This window comes from Psammomys obesus, unplaced genomic scaffold (genome assembly GCF_907164565.1).
Source record: "Psammomys obesus unplaced genomic scaffold, mPsaObe1.curated_primary_1811, whole genome shotgun sequence".
Lineage (NCBI taxonomy): Eukaryota > Metazoa > Chordata > Mammalia > Rodentia > Muridae > Psammomys > Psammomys obesus.
Window position 1 is genome coordinate 8040219 of NW_026592548.1, and position 24986 is coordinate 8065204.

At 39.0% G+C, this 24986-nt stretch overlaps 1 protein-coding gene across 5 annotated transcripts in view; it reads right to left on the reverse strand.

Annotated features, from left to right (window-relative positions):
* Zzz3 (zinc finger ZZ-type containing 3) overlaps positions 1-24986 on the reverse strand; it is a 67480-nt gene that overhangs the window by 36547 nt on the left and 5947 nt on the right. For 2 of the 5 annotated variants that reach the window (XM_055614274.1, XM_055614271.1), the window contains exons 2-5: positions 19273-19437; positions 10771-10897; positions 7940-8085; positions 1111-2645 (exon numbers count right to left, since the gene is read on the reverse strand). The exons of 1 other annotated variant lie outside the window; for it this stretch is intronic. In XM_055614274.1, the coding sequence (XP_055470249.1) occupies positions 1111-2615 (1505 nt within the window). In that variant the 5' untranslated portion in view covers positions 2616-2645; positions 7940-8085; positions 10771-10897; positions 19273-19437. Of the gene's footprint in view, positions 1-1110; positions 2646-7939; positions 8086-10770; positions 10898-19272; positions 19438-24986 lie in introns of those variants that run through there. 2 more of the 5 variants (XM_055614272.1, XM_055614273.1) reach the window with 2 other exon arrangements.

The following is a 24986-nucleotide window of genomic DNA, read 5'->3' on the forward strand; positions in this document are numbered from 1 at the left end:
AAAGACCATAGTAGTAGTAAAGGCCATAGTAGTAGCAAACTAAAGTCATGAACAGTCTAACAACGTGGCAACAAGGTCATGTCCCATAGCCCTGGTATGATACTTGATCAGGCACCTGTCACAAAAACCATGAGAAATATTCTTTAGATCTAACTATTTTTATATAACCAATATAACCTGATGGCAGCTCAAATACCTACGTGTAAGGATTAATTTACATGTTTATCACTGTTACCCATTAAAATAGTTTTGATGAGCTGGGTAGTGGTGGTGCACGCCTGTAATCCCAACACTAGGAGAGGCAGAGGCAGTTGAATATCTGTGAATTTGAGGCCAGGATGGTCTACAGAGTGTATGTTCCAGGACAGCTAGGGCTACACAGAAAAACTTTGTCTTGAAAAACCAAAAAGAAAAAAGAAAAATTGATGAACACTTTATAGTTCCTTCCAGGATTATTTTGACAGCTCTGATTCATTTGTGTTTCTTTCCAGAATAAAGTGAGTAAAACTGTGATTTTTTTGGATACAGAATTATTTGCAAAAGTACCTTTGTAATAAAGGTTTGGGAAATGATACTGTTAGTATCACAATGTTAACCACACATCTATTTCTCTAAGCTGCAAAGATGACGGATCAAGCACATTCTTAAATAAAAAATTTTAATGGAGAATTGAATGTAAATAATCTCTAGTTCACCAGATTTCCAGTATCTGGATGATAGCTACATTCTCATGTATTTCAAGCACATTGGAAAGGCAGACATTACAAAGCTCTACAAGCATGAGCCAAGCATCCTGGGATAGCTCAGCATCAAAAGCACTACCACTCACGTTACCACTGCTTTTTTCTGTGACCACCATGGGTTCACTTGTCGTTTCTTATTCAGACATGTGGGTACTGCACTAGAAAATAAACTACCACAGAGACGAATAATGCAGTTCAACGTCAAGTCTCTTAGTTTCCTGAATTAAAAATATATGTCAACTCTACACTTACTGCTAAGGTGCTGGTGTCACCTGCAAGCAGAACATTAAGAGACATTCATAACAAATACTGAGAACCTGGGAAGGAGAGACAGAGCAGAGCTCATGGTTACCATATTTACACATACTCTTTGTTGTGTTTCAGTGCCACATGGTCTGACTCAAAGTAATACACATCAGGGTCATCATCTTCCTCTTCGGCAGTGTGCTGGCCGGCATTCTCTTTGGCAGATGGCAGTTGTCCAGTATTCTCTCTGGCCTCTGATGGTGGCTTACTTACTCCTTCACTTCCACAGTTCTGAGAGTCACAACACAGAACCTTTTCATTTTGAGAAATTTCAACACCATTCGTGGGAGACTCACGTACATTATCACTAACAGTTGTATTTGTTTCACTGGGACTGAGATTACTCTCCTCAAACTGTCCATTTTCTCTGTAAGGAGAAGTGTTTTTAGTGGGACTACCTCTGGCTGGGGCCGCCCTTCGAGGGGAGGTTCTCAGGGTGTAACGATGTTCTTGAGGTTCTGATAAAGACGTCATTTGCGCTGAAGCACAGTCTAGCATAGAAGACGCTTCTGGCTCTCCAGAGACTGGCGTGCTTTCGGAGTCTGTGTGCAGACGGTTACTGCTATTTTCATTACACTGCTCTTTTGAGGCACTGCTATCTCCCACCACATCTACTTCCTCCTCAGAATCTCTCAAGGATGACTGAATTTCAGAAACAGGGACTGAAGCTGGCTCAGCAGTCAGCTGATTCCGATGTTGCACAGGCAGGCAGGCAGTTACTAGTTTGTGGTCCTCCAACTTGACCTGCACATCTGACTTTGTGCAAGGCACGATATGGTCTATACAGCTGTCCTCCTTCCTACTACCAAAGAACATTGAAGTCTGGGTTTCTACTGATGTTTCCTGCAACACATAGGAACCAGTGCTATTCTGTTTAATGTTCCCATCAGGCTGACAGTCATCACAGTTTGTAACAGCTGAGTCACTGTCATCAACACCATTGACAGTCAAATAGCCTGTGAGTTCTTCTACTGCAGCCGTAAGCGGCCCTTCCTCACTGACAGTCACCTTTTTAACTTCCCTTTTCTCACAATCATCCAATATAAGACATCGACAAGCTCGCTTAGTCCCTTGAAACTCTGCATCATGGTCCACTACTGTCCTCCTGTGTTCTACCGGCTCCTTGTCTGGTTTTACAGGTGAGTCTTCTTCTGAACTGTTTGTGGCTTCACCTCTAAGACAGCGTTTAATGTTCTTTAGCACTGGCGGTGCTGTCTCTGTCTGCCTTCTCTCACAACTCTCTAGGGCCTGCCTTTCTAGGTCATCCTTTTCTGAAGAAGAAAGTCTTCTTTTCCTAGGGCTTACCCATGATTCTCGAGCACTCTGCTGTTTTACATCTGAAGTTCTTCCGTTATTATTTCCTTTCTGAACTGGCACGGGCTCTGGTCTCTTCTTTGGTGATCTTGATCGTACTTGAGCATGAGAAGAGATTTCTTCTGGGTGAGCAATGCTACGATTCCTTAAAGTTCTACCACAAAAAGATTCATCCAAGCCGTTTAACCCCACTGTTGATCTTGTAACACGAGTAGATCGGGAAGCAGCCATACTATGGCAAGTCCCTACCATACGGTCATCATGATCCACTCATTGGGAAACCTTCAAAAATGTAAACAAAATAATGAGAAAAAGGGAATAGTTAATATATCTAAAACAAAAACATAAAGCTAAAACTTTTTTATCCAAGTATAGCCATTATCAATAAGTAAAGGGACAAAGGTTATTTCATTAATATTTCCAATAATGACATAATAACAGCTAACAATTAAATACCATTTAATATGTTCAAGGACTCCATGTTTACGTTTAACATACATCTACTCCCTGAAGCCTCACAACTCGGACAGGTCTACTGTCCCTACTTTACAACTGAGAAGACTAAGGTAGAGACAGCCTCAACAACCTATTGACGATCACAGAACCAGCTCAGACAGAACTCTAAATGCCATGTTCACTGTCTCTGTGCATCTCGATTTTGCACAAAGTACCCAGACATGATCAATCTAAACATTTTGGTTATAAAGTAATACTTTTAAAGTTATAGAGCAGCTATTTTACAGAACCCATTCCTATCAGTCTGAGGTTTTTACTAACATAGTTGTAGATTCATTAAGTCCCTTGATAATAAGCTATTTGGAATTTTGCTATGGAATTTTTAAAATTACAGCACGAACAGAAGTCACAACACTAGCTTACACTGGCTATCAACACAGCAAAGCAAACTTCAGTCTCTAGAGAAAAGCATGTCACTCTTTAAAGTATTCTGAGGAGGACAGAAAGCAGTAGCTGTCTTCTAAAGAGAACAGTGACTTCAGAAATAAGGATTATTAAAAAAAAAAGAAATAAGGATTATTTCACATAAATCACATATGTGTGTATTTTTACAGACACACGCACACACCCTTTCTTTAAGGTTCTGAGTGTGATACAGGATACCTTAAACCCACTGTTTGGGAGATAAGTGAGTTTTCTGGTAGAGATCCTGAACTTTCTAAGAAAGAAAGAGGAAGCCTATTGGAAATGTCCTCATTGATCGGCCTGGGTAAACTCTAAGAGCTAATGGTATTTTCCAGGACTTCCCTGCTATCCAGAAGAACAAAGGCACTATTAATATTTCAAGTCTCTATCAACCCCCACCTGCCCTTCCATTTGTTTTTCCTAGATATTTTGTCACTTCACTGCTTGATTTCAAGTGAGGTACAGAATGATTAAAGAAAAAGAACCAAAAATGCAACTTCACATTACCCTCCTCCTGCCTTTTGTCACCCTCTGACAACCTCCCTCACATACAACCCTTTTAATGGCATTATCACTTCCCCATGCAAATCAGGTACTTTCCCTTCTGGACCTCAACTGCCATCATCTAATACTGGAGAATAACTACAGAAGACCACAGCAACATGGTACACAAGAAACACTAAGGAAAAGTGCTTCCTGGTGTCTGGCTGCTGACAGCTTACAATGAGTTAAAGAGGAAATGTACTCTGTGACATGTTAAATCAGTTGAAGTTAGCTTCATTTCAAAGCAGGGCATACTTTAAAATCTGTGATTACAGTACAGTTACTTGTTCTAGAGAATTCCATAGAAATCAAGTTAAGAGTAAGGGAAAGGGTAGGATTGGGAGGGAATGAGGGAACGGGCTACAGCTGGGATACAAAGTTAAAAAACTGTAACTAATATTAAAAAGAAATAAAAATTTAATTTAAAAAGTAAAGAGTAAGGAACACACCATCAGAAAAGAGACAGTGTTTCACATGAGCTTCATTATGTCAATAACCAGAGCAGCAATCTGATTGTAATTTATCTTTCTAACATCCTGTCATCAAGAGGGCAGTCCTGCTGTACTTACAGGTAATTTCCACTTTCAATTACAACAAATGTAAACTAAATTTCAAGTGTGTTAAAAGAACCCAAACTGAAAGAATTTTAAAGCAATATATTTATTTGATGTACCAAAATCTGGAAACCTCAGTTGACAGTTACATACTAAATATCTATGTAAATGTGAATATAAAACTAAAATGAGAGCCAGTACAGTAGTGCACACCTGTAATTCCGGCACTCAGGGAGGCAGAGGCAGACGGGGCTCTGTGAGTTTGAGAATAGCCTGGTCTACAAAGCGAGTCCAGGCCAACCAAGGCTACACAGAAAAAATGATGCTGTCTCGAAAAACAAACAACAACAAAAAAGACACCCCAACAAAACTAAAATTAAGTTAATTTTATAAACAAACTATTAAATAAAATGCAAATTTAATGATCTTCATATTTTGTGGCTGAAAAATGATACTGGAAATTCATTAAGCTTTATTTTATAATGACTGATGCCGATTAAAGGCATATAAATCTCTTACGTGATTTCAATTAACTGGCTTTCCTTAATCATTCTTTTCCTTCCATATCAATCTATGTGGAAATCTGGAAAACCTCTTTCTCTGTAATTCACCTTCCACAAGAGACTACTGAATCAAACATATGTCATTAATACTGGGAATTACTTTAAAAGTATGTGTATGCACACACAAACATATAAATGAAGGTCACTGTCAATTACCACCTATGAAAACCTGTGCTTTTCTTGATTCCAGTTCTAAAACTAAAACACTGAATAGTATGAAAGATTAAGTCTCTTTCCCTCTCTTATCTAAAAAGGTTTTAGTTCTATCCAACAATTATAATAAAGCCCAACTACTGGGCTGTAATTATCAAGAAGCTGTCTTGGGGGAAAACCAATAAACTGTAAAAATGCTAGAATAAATACACATTTTTCGAGACCCAATAAGAGCTCATTTACAGTAAGTGTGCCTAGTACTTCAAACTGTTGAACTCAAGTACAGTTTCAGACACCACATTAGAAGCTTGCTAGAAACCCAGACTTAAAATAGAAAGGGAAAGGGGAAAGCAAAAAGACCTACAGAGTGTCAGCCCTATCCAGGCAATCCATCCATGCTGAAGTATGAGAAAGAGACCACTGCATTCAGGCAGTGTTCTAGTAACACAATTCAATTACCACGTTGGAAGGCAAATTAGATACAAAATTCTCTTTTAATAGTTTATGAGCTCGTAATGATTAAAACAAAACATAAAAATTAAGGCCATGCTCACTTTAGCTAAAGAAGCATCACATGACAGATTGAAAAATTATCTTGGATTGAATTAACATTATAGACACTTAAAACAAAAACCTAATCAAATTATGAAGGCTGGAATAAAACAAATTTCCTATCTGCTATTTTTTTCTTCCTCTTTGCTTATTTCTGGATAAGCATACATGAAGTATACATACTTTTTGCAATTACCTGATAAACTGAATATAAAAACCTTCCATCAATAGGAACTTTTACCTAAGTATGTCTACATTATTTCAACCAAATTTCAATACTGTTTTGCCATGCTTATTTATCTAGCAAGGCAGTAGAGACTAAAGCTGTAACTTTCCTTATTTTAGCTAAATACAAAGTTACTATAAAATCCAGTGAAGAGGTTTGGGCATATAATTATGTTCATGCCAAATATGAAGCTGTTAAGGGAAGAGAAATGAACTCATTTGCCAACTAGCTAAGGAACATCCTTACTAATAAACTAAAATACGAGACACCTGGTGAAAGCCTTAGCCACACACACTTGGTAATGGAAATTTTATTACTACAGTTTTAGAATTAAGAAAAACCGTGAGTTAACATTTTCATATGGACAAAACACAACTAGTAATAAGACCAAAATCTATCCTGCTACCCACCAACTATGAGCAGCAGCATTTTGCAGAAAACAGGGAGGGCATGATTCACCACTAGAAGTAAGCACACTCTGTATTCCCAGCTCCTGAGTCCTCCTAATCACTTGAAGAGACTGAAAAGTGACAGCCAACCAATTGTTTTTTTTTTTTTTTTTTTTTTGGCCTGTCCACACTGAGCCAACTCTCCCCTAATCTATATACCATGCTATCTGACTTCCACTCAGTCACTTTCCCTAAACTTGAATCTACTTTTATAAAAACTGTAAAATTCTAAAACATTATTAGCTCTTTCAGATCATAAGCTTCTAGTCCCCATGACTACACCCACATAACTGCATCAGGACCAAAAGAAACAGGACTAAACCAGAAAGGCCCACCCATGAGAAACAGCACATGCTGCAGCTACATGTTTAACTCAAACTATTTCCAATACAGTGCCTGTAATCTCTGGCTCCTGCTCTACTCAGCAAGTGTCCCAGTTTAGAAATAGAGGAGCTGGCAATTACCACCACCACCATTATTACTTTGTTTTTGTTTTTTTTGTGTTTTTTTTTTTTTGAGAGAATGTCATCGTCATTATTTTGGTTTTTTGAGGCAAGGTCTCACTATGTAGCTCTTGGTGTCCTGGAACTCACTAGACCAAGCTGGCCTTGAGCTCACAGAGACCTGCCTGCCTCTGCCTCCCCCCAGGCATGTGCCATTATACAAAGCCAACACCAATATTATGATCACCAATATTATGATCACCATATTATTTAGTTTTATTAAGTGAACAACTTCTAAAAAACTGGCCACAATACCTGTATATTTTCAGGTACAAAAGCCAAAGTCAAAGGAAAAAAATAGGGAAGAGTAACTGAGAAGTGTCATCAATATGATTCCCCTGCCTGTCTACAGCATAAGCTGTGCTCAGGCATTGCTTATCACACAAGTATGTGCTGTAGTTTTTCAAATAGGATCTTGCCATTCAATCCTGGATGGCCTGGAACATACTATGTTGCCCAGAGTGACCTTAAACTCTTTTAACAATCCTCGTGAATCCCTCGAAGTGGGATTACAGGTGTGCACTGTTACACCTAGCCATACAACTCTTTTAAAAGACAAATTATTTCAGCTGTACAATTCTCACTCTATTGTAGCAGAACAACACCTGTGACCCTATCTCCTCAAATTTATTGAAGGTTAGTAGTAACCGCTTTTAAGTCTGGAAATTCTATTATGCAGTTATATGTAAAGGGATCTCTTCTTTGTCATCAAGAGTGACAACAGATGATCGACAAGACTGATTTATAGGCAGTCAGAGAATAGATTTGAATGGATATACACTCGAAACAACTGAGAAGTCAAAGAATTTCACATGGCTCCTTAAATGTGCACATTTCAAAGTCAGGCTCAATCGTCTAGTCTCAAGATTCCAACATCAATTTCATTTATCCCTGTGTTAAATTTATATATATATATATATATACACACACACACACACACACACACACACATACATATATATATATATATATCTTCAGTCCATTCTCTACAGCTCAAGACTGCCATTAAACAGCAAGGGAGAGTAAGAATAATGGAAAATAACATATCTCCTCCCACCAAAATAAAAATCAAGCCATAGTTGTCTTACCTACTGCAAAACTAAGTAACTTACCTGTACAACCAAAGATCTATCATTGTGGAAATGTTACTTCTTTTCCTTATATCCTGAAGGAGATGGAGCTAGGATCTACAATAGAGCTTAGGCATCAGGCTCTCAGCTTCAGCCTCGGAGAATACTAGAACCTCTTACACGCCTCTCTTTAAAATAAAATGATAAAAAGGTATTAAATAAGGAAATTAACATATGCTAATGATTTACTCTGGCTATAAAAGTACACAGAGGCAGCATGTCTTCACAGTAATGATTTGGTGCTTCCTGGTAAGCACCCCAGGGGCACCAAGCAACTGGGACAAACTTGAAAAAAAAAAATCAACTGAAAACAATGTAACAAATCCTTACAAACAACTCAATTATTATTTTGATTAAAATATGACTCAGCCCTTTCCTACAATTTGCTCCTAGGCTTTTTTCCCTGCTCTTAAAGACCACCTAGAGGATTTCTCAGATTTAGGACTGAGTACGAGAACCAGGGCCTAAAGCAGTGGTTCTCAAGTTTCCTATCACTGTGACCCATTTAATACAGGTCCTCATGCTGTGCTGACCCCAACCATAAAGTTATTTTCGCTGCTACTTTACAACTGCAATTTTGCTGCTGTTATGATTCGTGATGTAAATATCTGATATGCAGTATTTGATATGCAACCCTTGTGGAAGGGGTCATTCAAACCCCAAAGGAGTTGAAGCCCACAGGTTGAGAACCACTGGAAAACAACAGAAACCAACTACACAGTTAACTATTCACAACGTAGTCCTGTGTCTCACAGCACACCTAATACTAACAGGCTCCAAAACTCAGCTACTAACTGAAGCTTCCTTACTTTTCACCACATGTATTTTTCTTGTTGTTGTTTTGTTTTTGATACAAAGTCTCCCTAGACAGCCCCAGCTGTACTGGAGCTGTGTATGTCAAAATGGCCTCAAACTCAAGAGATCCTTCTGCCTCTGTCTCCCAAGTGCTGGGATTATAGGTGTGCCACCATCCCAGGCCATACAGATTATGAACAAGATAAAAAGCAAGCGTTCTCGGAGTTGAATACTCAGTCTGGTATTTGGTTTTTTGTTTGTTTGTTTGTTTGTTTTTTAATTTTTTGTGGAGAAAGGGTTTCTCTGTGTAGCCCTAGCTGGGATTACAGGCATGACCACCTCACCCAGCTATCAGTCTGCTATTTTAATAACACTGCAACTTTTGCATAATATATTTAATTGCATTTTTTGTTTGTTTGTTTTGTTTCCTGAAACAGGTTTCTCTGTGTAGCCTTGGCTGTCCTGGACTTTCTTTGTAGACTAGGCTAGCCTGGAACTTGGAGATCTGCCTGCCCAATTGTAGTTTTACTAATATGCTATGATATCTTTTTCAGAGAATATATGCTCTAGCTAATTAGGCTATTAGGAGTGCCCATCTGCAAATAACAGTACTAGAAAAACAAGAAACAGATGTCATTAGATGACTAACCTTGCCACCGTAAATATTTAACTAGGTATTTTTAAATGAATACTATTTTAAATAAAGTATTATAATTAAGCACTGATTCAACTATCAAATTGTAAACCAGGGTTCTATCTAGTAAAGATAAAGAGATTACTGTTAAAAGTGATATATTGGTCTATTTAATTATAGCTATAATTATTTTAATGCACATAATAAGCTTTTCATTACTGTAAATTTGATATTTTGTTGGTTTATGTTTATCTTTCTTTTTCTCAGAAGAGAGGATGCAATGACAGAGTCTCATTTGTAGCCCAGGCTAACCTAACCCACAGAAATCCACCTGTCTCTGACTCCTGAGTGTTGGAATTAATGGTGTGAGACAGCATATCTGGCCTGTTGCTTTGTTTTTGTTTTGACAGGGTTTCCTAGATAGATGTCAAACCTCCCTATGCTGCTGAACATCAAGTCCCAAGGGCTGGAGTTATAGGTACTCACAAATAATCATGGCTGTTGTTCTTTTTGTTGGTTTTCAGACAGGGTCTCTCTACATCGCCCTGACTGTCCTGAAACTCACTATGTAGACAAGGCTGGCCTCTAACTCACAAACATCCACCTCATTCTGCCTTCCCAATGCTGAAATTAAAGGCATGAATCACTGTACACAGTGATTCTGTAATGTTTAAAGTACATTTTATTTTTTTACTTTTTCTTCTCAAACTTGCATTCTCATTTTAATGTCCTGTAGAATTGTACTCTAATACCATCTTTATCCTTGACACATTATTAATTTTTCTAGTTACATTAATAAAAAGAATTAAGCAGGAAGAAACTGCTTATCAGAGAAGAACAGGGCTATGATTTAACAGCTATAAATGCAACCTCTCCTTGTAAGTTCTTACAAGTATACGCAAAGTAAAACTCCTGTCTTAATACAATCATTTCCCTCTCTTTGTTTAAAGCTCTAAATTAACATGAAGACGAGAGCACAGGGAAAACATGATCCTACAAAAAGTATACTGACTTGAAAACTCAGCTGCATACTCAAGACTCCAACCTCTGTGCCCTCCCCAGAAGTCCAACACAAAGCAAAGTGGGACTTGTTCTAGAATGTGGCTCCATGCAGCTATGGAAGGACCACAACACTCTAAAATTCCAGCCACACTGCTAGATATTTCTCAAGAGTGCTCATTACAGAGCATCACCCACTGTATTGGCCAAATAAGAGTATCTGTTACTGTTACTTTCACAAAAGAATGGTTCTTTAAGCTGACTTTTATTAGTATTTAGATAGGCTCCACTGGACATGCTTCTTAAGAGCCTGATACACTGAAAACAAAACAGGCAATTACTTCTATCTCACTTGGCCTTAGAGAATATCACATTCTTTTCTTACCTTTTGAAGTGTTTCGCCTAGTACTTAATTCCCAAGCATCTGCATTTATATGTCATCACTGCTAATGTCCATGTTACACTGAGACTTCAGGAATTATTTATACGGCTGTACTAGTACAACTTGTTATCTGTGAAGGGAAATCACAATATGGTCACTCTGACTATGTTACTCTACAGATTTGTGGATAACCAAGAAAAATTCAAGATACATACAGCACAATTCATTGCACTAAGCTTCATAACCTATTTTATGAAATAAGGTGTAGCCGTGACGCACCTTACCTTTAACAGAGTGGGATAACTTGTTAACATACTTACATGTATGACAGACACTACACAGAAGCAAAGCAGCGGGCAACAGAAGAGACATCTCTTTCACTGTGTCTATGATCAACCAGACACTAACAAGAAAGCAACCTTTGGTGTTTTATGGCACTATTAAGAAATCAACATGATACTTAACACCTGACAGGGGCCAGCAAGATGGCTGAGCAGATGTTGGTTGAAAATCACTTGAAGAAAACACCTAATACTGTCACACACAGAAATGGGGATGGTTTATCGTGAGCTTTTGAGAGGAGCTGTACAGGGCCTGTCCAATTGGGGGTACTGTTCAGAACAAGCGCCCAGCATCACACACACAAAGCATGCACACATGTGTGCAAAAATGTGTTTTTACAGTAATTTTACCATAGACAATATCCTTTACAGGACTGATCTATCAGAATGAACAAAAAATTAATGACTCAAAATATGGGAAGTTGGGTATGTAGTAGCTCCTGTCTATAACCCCAACACTCAGGAGTCTTATTAGACAAAAGTATACATAGATTTCAGCAACCTGGACACAGTGATATCCTTTCTCATAATAACAAAAGGGCTAAGGATAGAGCTTAACAAGACATGGACTTACCATGTGTGGAGCCCTGAGGCCAAATGCCAGCACCGAAAATCCAAAAGAACAGCCCTGGAACACAGCTGTGCAAACATTCCTTAAAAATAAAGTCCTTAATTCCGGGCAGTGGTGTGGCGCATGCCTTTAATCCCAGCACTTGAGAAACGAGGCAGGCAGATCTCTGAGTTTGAGACTAGCCTACAGAATGAGTTCCAGGACAACCAGGGCTACACAGAGAAACCCTGTCTCACAAAACCAACCAACCAACCAACCAACCAAATAAGTAAATTCCGTAAAACCTTAAAAATACAGCTGTTCCTGATCACATAACTAAGAGATACAATCCTGTGATCAGATGGATGACAAAAAGAATACAAACTAAGTCACCACGATCTGTAGTGAGCAACTGCAGTCTCTGTTCTCAGAAGGCAGAGGAGGAGGACTGCAAGAATCCTGGCAAATACTGTGTTTCAAAAGCAAAGTCCCAAGTCATTTCATGTGTGCATGCATGTGACTTAGACTTCCTATCACAGAAAGATGCCACAATGCCACTCCAAATTCCTACACGCTACTGAAGTGAAAGGCTATATATAAAGAAAAATGTAGGTAATCATATACCTGTTTTGTAGATAAAAGAACTGTTGTGGCTATAAACAAGTTTCTGTTTTGGTCCCAGGTGTGGGATGTGGGACTGAGTAAGATGGTCCACAGCAGGAGACATTTGCCTCATGCATGCTCTGAGAGGAGCTCTTTACCAGCTGTACATAGTTTAACTCTGAAGACTTTTGAAAGCGAGTGAAGCCAGAATCCAGACACTTTGGAGATGAGAAAAAGAACAATGCTGCTCCTGCTTCTCCCTTGCCACTCCTGGTTGCTGTTCCATGCATTGAGACAAGAAGACAGAGATCTCCTGAAATGAGGACTACACTGACTCCAAGGAACTCAATGACCCTGACCAGCAGGGAGGTGGTCAGCAGGTGCAGCTGAGAGAACTGCACCCCCTCTCCCACTAACCCTTTCTCTCTCCTACCTGGTGTTGGTTGTTGGAAGGAACTGAGGTGGAGTAGGGAGAAAAATATAAATGAAATGTAAGTAAAAGCTTTTAAAAACCTAGACCTACAAAGAACTGTCAAAGCAGGTGTAGTGGTACACAACTGAAATCTCAGCACTTAAAAGGCAAAGACAAGAGGAATCAAAATTCAAGGCCATCCTCAGCTATAAATAAAACAAGTATAGATAGTCTGAGTTACACGAGACCGTCTTTAAAACAAAAGAAAAAATTAACATAAATTTAAGTAAACCAAATTATTTCCAAAAAGCAAAGTACTTCAACTAATCCAAATGCTTATACCACCTTCAAGAGGTTCATTTATTCACATATCTTAAAGTTAGTCATTCCACAAAAAAATGCTGTATTATTTTCTGAAGCAGGTAAGACTTTAAATTACAACATTTTTCAGCTGAATTTTTTTTTAATTTTAGTAATTACAATTTCTAGGCACTTAAAAATAGCTATTTGTCTTTTAAACACACAAAATAGAAACAAGCTATGTAAGCCCTGTTGTTAAAGCCTCATTTTATTTGATGCTTGCTACAAAGCTTCGGTTGTTTTCCTATACTAATAAAATTCATGGGCTATTCAAGCATCCAACAGCAAATCTAAAAACCAATCTTCACTGGAAAGAATTACTCCTCTCTACTACTTGCCACTGAACACTAGACTACTGTGCTCACTGGATTATAGGACCTTAGATTCATGACACATGAGAGCCCTTCAAAAAGACTACAGCAACTTGGCCTACAATATATCAGCTCTGGTCATAAAGCAAAGAATAAGCACAAATACTATTAAAAACAAACTGCAAAATCCAGCCTAAACTATCTTGAGTTGCAAGATACTACAATATTTTGTATTGTTAAAGGCTTGGAAGGAAAAATAAATAAAATAAAAGGCTATACTATAAACTCCTCTTTAATACCTGATTCTCTATTCTAAGTAAAAATATTAAGTGTGTCTTGTATAGTATAGTCAGACTACACAAATATAAAACCATTAAAATAATGGTTAAAGATATAAAAAGTACCTTTCCTAGGCACTCTTTCATGATTATTTCCATTCAACAAGTATTAACTGGGACCAACTAAGTTTTCAGCAGTGTTTTGGGCTTTGTGAATGCAAAGGCAAAAATCTCATGCTTTCACAAAGTTTATACTTCACATAATCAAACAAATACATACTACCAGATAATTCAGGTAGATACTGTTTATGTTATAACATAAACTGAATAAAAATGTGTTGCTTTGGTTTAAGACAGGGTCTCTCTACAAATAACAACAATAATAAAGCAAGGAATGACTGAAAACTAATAATGTGCCACGGAGGTTCCCTCTAACAACTCAACACTTAAGCTGCAATATTGCAGAGTTTGCTGGGCCACAATAAGGACTTCAAATTTTCTGAGCAAGATAAAGCCACTGAAAGATTTCTTTCTGATCAAGAGAATAGTAATAGGATTCAACATTTTAAGGTGATCAGTTAGACTGTGATCTGGAAAACGAACTGTACACACCAAAATAGAAAAAAATGGAAGGTGTCTTAGACAGTCTTTACTGCCACAGGAGAAACAATGGCCAAGTTTTCAGTTGGAGAGGCGAGAAATTACACACTTCAATTTAGATTCCAAAGGCAATCCTAATAGAACTCACTAATGCACTGTGTGTGCTGAGAGCAAATCCAAGACGGTCAACTCTTCTGCCTGGCAAGTGCTCTCTCTTCCAGAGCCTGCTCTCACAATACCACAGTTTCATTTGCTGAAGGTTACCCTAATGACAGCTTTACATTTCCCTCCTTCAAGTCTATATAGCAAACTGCCTACCAGTGTCAACATAAACTCCAAATTGTAGTAAAACTCCAAGCACCACTTTCCTTTTCAGTTCCACCACCTACCTGGTCCCACCTTTATAAGTATGTGAATGTTTGGCATTACAAAGCACACTCTCTTCCAAACTAAAAACCTAGAAAGTAACCATTTGGAAGAGTATCCAACTATGTGTACACATGTAGGTACTAACATACCATAGCATCTTCTTCAACATGGATTCCAGGGATCCATCTAAAATGTCAAGCTTGGAAGCAGATGCCTTTTCTGGGTAACCCATCTCACCAGCCCAAAACAAGCTTTTTAATACCATTTTTTTTCTGTCACCTAACCTACTCAACACCATACATACACCCAATTACTCAAGCTAACTTAATTCTTGCTGGGTAATGCACACTTTATTAAGATACCTGTCACAAAGTGAACTACGGTTCTGGGGTGAGACAGGGTCTCCCCAGGTAACCCAGGGTAGCCTCTAGTTCTTCCCTTGCCTCCTGAATGGTAGGGTCATGGACATGTTTCACCATGCCCAGCTTCTGGAGGAAAAAATCAGATTTATTTTCTTTCAAAGAGCAGTATAGTATGAGAGCCTCAAAATAAGTGAAGAATGGTGTGTAAAGGTGCTTGCCTTAAGCCTGAGAACCTGTGTTTGATCCCTGGGACACAAATGGTGAAAAGAGAGACTATTTACTATGGCACACATGGTATATGGCCACATGCACATGTATGTGCATATGTACACACAACACTAGTAGTTTCTAAGAGGGAACACTTGTAACCTGCACTTTCTAAGAATACATATCCTCTCAAGCACTGTGCACACTGCCCTCTAAGATGGGCTCTCTCTGAGCATGTTTATGTTAGTGGTGAGAAAGGTGAAATAGTTTGTATAAGGTCTCGGCGCCAGTCGGTATTAAAGCAGAAACGTGAGCCCAGGAAGGCTTGTCACTGTAACAGACGGGTGAATAAACACCTTAGAGAATGAGCTTAGTGAGATTTAACTGAACTGCTTAAAAGCCTTTTAAATTTCCAGCCAGTACTATGTTGAGCAAGCTGGGCTAAGATAACAACTTCTGATTAGTCATTTTAACCATGAAAACCTCTACCTTCAAAAATTTTGGAATATGGTTAGAAAGACAATAAAAATGAAGCAAAGATGTAATAATGAAATAGAAGATGGTACTGTTTCTAAAATAGATCTCAAATACAGTAACCAGATTAAATTTAAAGATTTTAAAGAAGCAAAAGTGATTCATGTTAATTGACTTCAATAAGAAACAAAAGAACGGGCTAGACAAATGTCTCTGTGGTTAAAAGCACTGGCTACTCTTTCATAGGACCCAGGTTCAATTCCCACCACCCATGTGGCAGCTCAAAAGTATCTGTAACTTCAGTTGCAGGGGATCTGATACCCTCATTCAGACATACATGCAGGCAAAATACCGAAGTACATAAAATAAAAATAAATTGAAAAACAAAACAAAAAGAAACAGTAACATACAAACAAAAATCCCTTCTGTGGGCTGGGGTACACTGCAGTGCTAAGGAAATTACCCAGCATGCACAGAACACTAAATTCAATCCTTAGCAACTGTTCAGTTTCTATAGTCTATAGCATTCAATTACAAGTAGAAATTAAAATAAATGACATCTGTACATTTGTTGAGTCATTCCATTTTCCTCTCAATCCCATCACGAAGACTGCATTTTAAAAGTACATTTAAAAAATAAATACATAGCAAATGAAAGATTTAACTTGAATTTGAATGTTGTCCATTTCACAGTGATGGAGGGGCCATCATGTATAACTGTCTTAAGTGAGGTAGTTAACTACTTTTCCATATTAAAAAAAAACAAAAACAAAAGGGAGGGTGGCACAGTGGCACACACCTTTAATTCCAGCACTCAGGAGTTCATAGCCAGCCTGGTCTACAAAGTGAGTTCCACGACAGCCAGAGCTACACAAAGCCAAACAAAAAAAATAAACAAAACAAAGAAATCAAAACTTTAATACAGAAATATTTCATTTTTTGGTACTTTTTATCTGTGGCTCTGAGGGCTTTTTAGCCTAACCTATAAAATTGTCATAGTTTCACACTTGAGTTTGACATTAAGTACCTTATAAACACAGAATAAAATCAGAGTAGTTTTCCTTTCCAGGGGTGAAATCTAGCCTACTACGCAAAACAGACAACTACGAAGCCTCAAAAAGAATAGAGAATACAAAGCCACAAAACACAGTTTTAAAGACTCTGTAACCATGTATCAATGTGCTTAGTATATATATATATTTGAGAAGCATCTTATCATTTTGAAAAACAACCACAGGTTTGAGTTCTAATCCAAACTAAACCAGTAACTCATGTGACTTTGAAAACTTAATGTCTGGCCAGGCACTGTAGCCCACGCCTTTAATCCCAGCACTCTGAGAGGCAGAAGCAGGAGGATCTCTATGAGTTCTGGCCAGCCTCGTCCAGGAGAGCCAAGGCTACACAGAAAAACCCTGTCTCAGGAAAAAAAGAAAAAAGAAAATTAATGTCTGGCTCATTTCCCCATTTTTTTTGTTTTTTAATTATTTTACATATATATATATATATTTTTTTTTAATGTGTATGGGTGTTTTGCCTACATGTGTATCTCTGTATTGTACTGTATGCCCGATGCCCCTGGAGGCTAGAAAAGAGGGTCAGATCCTTTGATCTGAAGTGATGGATGGTTGTGAGCTGGTACGTGGATGCTAGGAATCAAACCAAAGTCTTCTGGAAAGCAGCTGGTGCGTGTAACTTCCGAGCCATCTCTCCAGCCTCTACTTACTCAGTTTAAGGCTGTGCAACCCTTTAATACAATTCCTCACTTTGTGGTTACTGACAACCATAAAATTATTTTTGTTGCTATTTCTAAACTGTCATGAACTGTAATGTAAATATCTGTTTTCTTATGATCTTAGGTGGGCCCTGTGAAACGGTGCTTTGACCTCCCAAAGGGGTCATGACCCACACAGGTTGAGAACCACTGTTAAAGGGCAGGAAAACACTATTATATATAATTGTTTTGAGTATTAAATGAAACAAATTATATCAAATAGCCAAAGTACTATAGCACAAATCACTAAGTGTAGGTACTAGCATAAATTATGTGTAACGGCTAGATACTACATCCTTCTTTTTAAAGCTGTAAAAAACACATGGTTGGCTGGGCATTGTGGCATATGCATTTAATCCCAGCACTTGGGAGGCAGAAGCCACCATATCTCAGTTCAAGGCCAGCTAGAGCTTCATAGTGAGATCTTGTCTCAAAAACAAAACAAAACACAAAACTTATGATTTTTTAAGACTATCCTTTTTCCCACTGTAGACTAGAAAACTGAAGTTGAATGCAACATTATTTAACTACTTAAGGAGCAGCAAACAGTCTTGAGGGAGGATGGCATAGTTATCTTTTTACATATTATATAATGTTTTAATGAAAATATTATGTTCTTATATTTTTATTTTTATTATTTTTGAAAATGTCATATGAACTCCTCCCCTTAACTCCCTAGGTCTGCTCTACCACCCTACCCACCCCCTTCAATTTCTGTCCTGAGCAGGAGCCACACCCTTAAAGAAAACTGGTTCAGCCCAGAAGTCATGAACCCTTAGGAGGAGTGGAATCTCATGAACTCCTTTGTACTCCAAGAGGAAATGTTAACTGGCTTGATCTAGTGCAGGGCATAAGCAGGCAACAAAGCCTGCTGTGAGCTCCTAAGTGCATGATAACAAGGAACTTTTTCCAGAGGAAAGTACATTTGTCTGAGCAGTCTATGCTAACTTCCTCCCAGTGGCTGTCTACATTGTTTTAAAATATAGATTTGCTGGAGAATATCAGTAACAATTTCATGTTATTGCTATGAAAATTCTGTGCAAAGCCCAGTGCTAAGCATAAAGTGAGGACTGAATAATTTAAACAAAGAAATCAAGGTGGTAATTTTATATTCTCTGAAAGTCACTCAGTGTTCCCTGAAAATGCACTCTCTAGCCTTATGAATACAGAAGAGCCAGAGCATGACCTACAGGTGTGTGGCATGAGCACAAGTCAGAATGTAAGGCCTGGACATTCTGTCAGCTATTGTTTATCTTCTGGAAAAGAAAACTGAAGAGGCAAGCCAATAACGCAAATAAAACTTGACCAACCGAGACACACAGCCAAACTCTGGGCAGAGCGCAGGAAATTTTATGAAAGAAGGGGGAGACAGAAAGACCTGGAAGGGTCTAGCGCTCCACAAGGAGAACAGAACCAAAAAATCTGGGCCCAGGGGTCTTTTCTGAGACTGATACTCCAACCATGCGTGGAGATAACCTAGAACTCCTGCACAGATGTAGACCGTAGCAGCTCAGTCTCCAAATGGGAACAGGGGCTGTCTCTGACATGAACTCAGTGGCTGGCTCTTTGATCACCTCCCCGAGGGGTGGGAAGCCTTACCAGGCAACAGAGGAAGACTATGAAAGACAGTGCTGATGAGACCTGATAGGCTAGGGTCAGGGAAGGGGAGGAGGTCCTCCCCTATCAGTAGACTGGGGAAGGGGCATGGGAAGAAATCAAGGAGGGAGGAAGGGCGAGAATGAGAAAGGACGAGGGTAGGGGGCTACATCTTGGATACAAAGTGAATTGTAATAAATAAAAAATTGTATTAAAAAATTGACCAACAAAAGAATTGATGGAAATTAAAATTATTTTTCTCTGGAATTACCTTTCCTTCGACCAGAGGTAGTCAGATCCATGCCCTCTGGCATCTGAGGACACAGGTGTAAGTATGTGTACTCCTAGCAGGTCCACACCTGACACAATCTTGATGCTGTGCTTCTCAGCCATGTCTTTAGTATGTCCTCCATCCTATGGACTTCTGCTTTAGCCTCTGGACTCAAATGGTAGTTAAAGAGACAGTATTAACGCCAAACTTTAGTCAAAACACTCACAAACCTATCCACACATATCTACTTTACGTGGCTCTCTACCCATCAACTCACAGCTGAATGAAGCTCATCTAGCAGGTGATTTTCATAACCTCCTTGTATTAAAAACACTGCACAGAACTTCAGCTTCTGTAGGTCACTTTAACTCGCTCAGAAACTGACAGTCAATAAAGGCACAGAGACATCACGTAAACACTCAAACCCATCTACGAGGGGCCTTAAAGGCTGTAGTTGCCCTGTGACAAGGAAACAATAGGGAACTGCCCAGTGGCATTTAAAAATCAAAATAACTCAGAATTACTGTAAGTTACGAAATGTAACTAAGGAGGATCTAGGTTCAATTCCAAAACCCACACAGAAGGCAGGCATGCTGGTACATGCCTGTAATGCCAGCACTAAAGAGGAGAGACAGGAGGACGACCCTTGATGCTTTCTGGCCGGCCAATCTAGGGTGAGCTTAGGTTTACAGATAAGAACCAACCTCAAAAAATTTGGTGAATGAGGTAGAAAGTGATTATGGAAAGCAATTGATACTATCCTCTGGCTTCTATGAACATACATACACATACTCACATACACATACACACACACACACACACACACGAAATAGGCACTCAAGTTTCCACTATGCATTTTTCAGAGGTTTCTTAATTTTTTTTCATGCTTTCTGCTACTGCAAATAATTAAAATATTTTAAAATACGAAGCCAAAAATAACAAATATGAAAAGTTAGAAAACCTGAATATACACTGCAGTGACCAGAACTGAGAAATACTAGGATAGATAACCTGAACTACCAATAAAACTCACAAACACAAACTAAAGGAAGTCAACAAAATTAATGACTGAAACTCTCCAAAGATGTCAGGGCTAGCTAAGAAAGCTAAGGGTAAGCCAGATGGTGGTGGTACACATCATCTTTAATCTCAGCACTCAGAAGGCAGAGGCAGGCATTGGATCTCTTAACCACTAAACCCTCTCTCCAGTCCCTTGATTTTATTTTAATGAGATTTAAAAGAACGTTACTGCTTAGGGAAAATATCTAGCCGAATTTTCTGAACTTTTTGAAACCCATTTTTCTGAGAACTCCTATTAAAACTCCAAGCTGACAGGGTCACTACTTATTAATTGAAATATTTCAAGTCACGGAAAAACATGGGCTTTGGAGTAAAACACACCACTCCAACCACCCATTTCTACATCAGTGAAGAAGAGCCAGCAGCACTCACAAGCCTTTGCTGTTCAGATCCCAACCAGAATGGGCTAGGTTTATTTATAATAAAGAAAAGACAGCTTAGAGACATAAAAATTTGCTTAAACCTACAGAGCTAGAATAAGAATTTAAATTCAGGTTTCAAATCCATGGTTCTTTATACTATACCACCCAAAACCATGACTATAAAAAGAGCCCACCTGCCCACAACATGTTTAATCATGACCAATTCCAAATCACTGTTCTTCAGTGATCCGAACCCACACTATACCAGCAATTCTTTTAAACTTAAAAAAACAAAAACAAAACCCTTTATTTGGGGCTAGAGATGCCTCAGCAGTGTAAGAGCACTAGCTGTTCTTCCAGAACACCCACATGGCAGTTCACAACCATCTGTGACTCCAGACCCAAAAGCATCTGATGCCTTCTTCTGGTCCCTGCAAGCGCTGCATGCACAGGATGGATGTACAGACATGCATGCAGGGAAAATACACACACACACAAAGGAAAAATTTTTTTTACAAAAGCCTTATTTTATGTGCGTGAGTGTTTTGCCTGATGCCTACAGAGGCCAGAAGAAAGTCCAGGTCCCCTGTAGCTCTGGATGGATGACTGGGAGCCACCATGTGGATGCTAGCAATTTAACCCAGGTCCTCTACAAGAGCAACAGCTCTGAACCTCAGAGCTATCCTCCAGTCACCATTCTTTTCAACTTTAAATTGCCAGCAAAACCAAAAACTTAGCAAAAGCTACGATAATTTTAATTATTAGTGTATTATTTATTTAATCCACAACCTAAATCTCAAAATTATGCCAAACACGGTCTTCAAATATTTCAGTATTAAGGAGCCCATTGTACTAAAGCAGGAGAGAACACTTGGAAATTTTGGGGGCACAGGAGGAAAAGGAGTCCACCGTCCCAGAGTCTGGGGAATCTCAATAGCTGAGAAACAGTTCCAGAACAGTTAACACTTGCTATTTTATGCTCATATAGCAATGACCTAAGACTGACACATACAGGACCTTGGGCCTCATTCCTTTCTCCCAGAAAGGGCCAGAGAATCTCAAACAATGAGCTGGAGAGATAGATCAGCAGAAGACCTGGGTTCAATTCCCAGAACTAACACGTTATCTCGTGTAACTCCAGTTCCAGAGATCTAACACCCTCTTTGACCTGCAAGGGTACCAGGTACTCATACACATAAAATAAATGATTGAAAAAAAAAATCTATTAACAGTAAAGGTATCCTACTTTCCCACCATCCTATGGGCTAGACTTCTACTTTATCAATGATAATCCTATAGGTGCCTTCAAGGACAAACCAGTGATAAGAACTTTCAATTCAAGTGACATCCCACAGAAAACCAGGGACTGGTGCCTCACGTTCTTCTGAGTACTTCATTTTGGCCTATCTCTCATGCTGAAGCCACCTTTAATCAAATTTACAACTCTAGTTTCATTTGCTGATTAGTCCTGAAATTATTTCCATGTCAAAGCCACAAACCCTGGTTCAGCATGAGTCAAGACTCCTGAAATGCTAGAAATAACTCCGCAGGCTGCTGAGGTTAACAGCGGTGAATTGTGCTTGCCTTTCTACCCACAACACTGACACAAAGCCATAAACCCAAGGAGTTAGAAGATATAAGAAGTCAGCTATGGCAGGGGTTCGAGGCACAGCTGTCACCCCCCCATGGTGAGGCTAGGAAGGCTGACCCTGAGCTTGAGGCTAGTCTGGGTGCCTAGAGACACCTTGTCTCAAAAAGCAGAACAACAAAAACATACACAAAGCAGGGTGTACTGGTACAAGCCATAATACAGCATTTAGTAGTTTGGGGCAGAAACAGAACCATCTGGAATTATCTAATGAAATCCTGCCTCAAAAACAAAACAAAACAAAACAAAAAACTTTTAAATGATTTATGAAGCAGAGCAAACTATGAGAACTTGTGCCTTACAGTTACAAATTAAAATTTTCTTGGTCAAAGTCAGCTAAAGTATGCAAGTAGCTATGGTCAAGCTGGAAAATGCTGACTAGTTCAACAACATGAGAATTTGTAGGCCAAGTATGATAGTACACATATGTAATCCCAACAGTTGGGAATTGGAGGCAAGAGGATCAGGAGTCATCCTCAGCTACACAATGAGTTTGAGGCCAGCCTGGCCGACATGAGTTTACCCCCACCCCACTAAAAGGCATTTATTGACTAAGTATAGCTGAATAGAAGAATATTTGCTCAAGGCCCAGGGTTTCAACATTAGCAACACACACAGACATATATTTACCAAGACTGATAAATAACTGACAATCACAAGTCACTCTGCCCTCCATTATCCAATAATGTTCTCCTATATGTTCTACCAAAACCAGACAGAAACAAAATGTTCCAGATCAAAACTTCACTGCTGGAGAGGTCAGCAGTTAAGAGTGTTTAGATTATGTGCAAAAACACAGTAATGAATCTTTTACAATGACTTTACAGTAAGAAAACAAGGTGGTAGGAAATGTAAAGAATTATTTTTTTGCTAAGAAGGCTGCACTCATTCCAGACAGCCTAAAAGAGACACTAGGTATGGTGTCTCAGTGGTTCACGTCTGTATAGCAGCTTACAATATGACTTTATAATCAGCACACTACTATGTACATAAATATTTTGAATGCAGAACAGCTTTAACATAAATTAGGATTTTTTTTCTAAGTGGACTCTCTCAATAGTCTTTATAATTGAAGATTCTACAAGCAACCCCCTAAATTGGCACAGGAATCACTCCTACCTAAGGAATTCCAAGAATGTAAAGCAAGCTACCAAGCAATGAAAGGCACTAACAGCTCAGGAAACCTGGACTCAAGTCTTCAAAAAATTAAGTTGGGGAAGTAGCTGAGGTACTGCCGTAAGGTGTCAATGACCAAAAGTAAAATACTGTCTACTTAAATCACAGTAAAACAAATAAATTCTACCAGTCCAAATGCACAGACAGCTTTGCTTTGACAGCCCCTCATACTTCTTGAAAACTATGACTGTTGTGAGGAAAAACATGTAAGTTAGTGTTGAGATCCCTATACTTTCTCAGGCTACAACACAAAGTGATGATAAAATAGATGCATCTCACCATGCTGAATAAAAAAACCAAACACAGTAAATAAAAAACATTACAAGATTTGATGCTGAGAAGCAAACAGGACATAGGAACCATAGTTTCCCTTCGGGAAAGGAAGAATGAGTAATAGCCAATGTAAAGATGGATTTTTTTGAATACTGTTTCTCAGTGATTTCTACCACTGTGCTCATTCTGTGAAAATCCTCTGTTGTGCATTTGTGAAAATTTTCTACATGTAATTACACTTTAATGGTATTTACACGTTTTTAAAAAGGGTGGGGAAAAAAAATCAAAATTTCTCCCCAAGCCAAGAAACATTACTGTAAAAACAACAAGTTTTTACTTGGTGGGAACAGTTCAAGTAAGAATGAAGTTTACTGGGAAGAAGACTGAGTGAAAGAACACTAGCCTCGCATGAGAGGCCTGCTGGGGGGAGATGACAGCTCTAGAGTAGAGGTTGGAGAGTTGTTAAAGAAAAGTATTACTGCCAATTGTGAAAGCACAGGCTAGTAATCCCAGCACTTGGGGGAGGTGGCAAAAGGTTCAAGAATTTAAGACCAACCTTAATTATGTAGCAAGTGCTAGGCCAGCCTGCAACACAAAAGACAGTCTGAAGTAAAGTGTTAGGATCTATAATGATAATGTGCTGAGGAGTACCATGGTGGGCCCATGGCAAGGTATAGCCCCTGAGGAATTATGTCCCATGCAACAGATCTGGTCTAAGGAAGTGTATCAGGATAGGGAGGCCTGGAGATGGGTCTGGAGACTGTGAGTGAGCCATGAGAGGGTGGGGTGAGATAGGGAAGGAGAGAAAGGGGGCACCTAGGACAGCAGAAATAGAGAGAAACTGGATTAGAAAGAGCTGGAGGGGCAGGGATCCTTACCATCCCGCACACACCTGATGCTCCTGGAGGTGGCAGGTGAGCACATAAGCAACTGCTAGGACCCTGGAGGCAGGCCAGCTGAATCACCTGCATGCTACCAGAAAGAGTGAGGGAAAGTGCATGTGTTGGGAGGTGGGATGAGTAAAAAAAGAATAATATAGTAAGAACAAGACTGCTCCTAGGTATGATGGAGGAGAAAGTTTACTATAGATAAAAGGGAAAGCGTATGTGGCCAGAGGCAGAGACATCTAGGAGAGTCCAGAGTGAACATGACCCTAAGGCAGGTCAGTGAGGAGT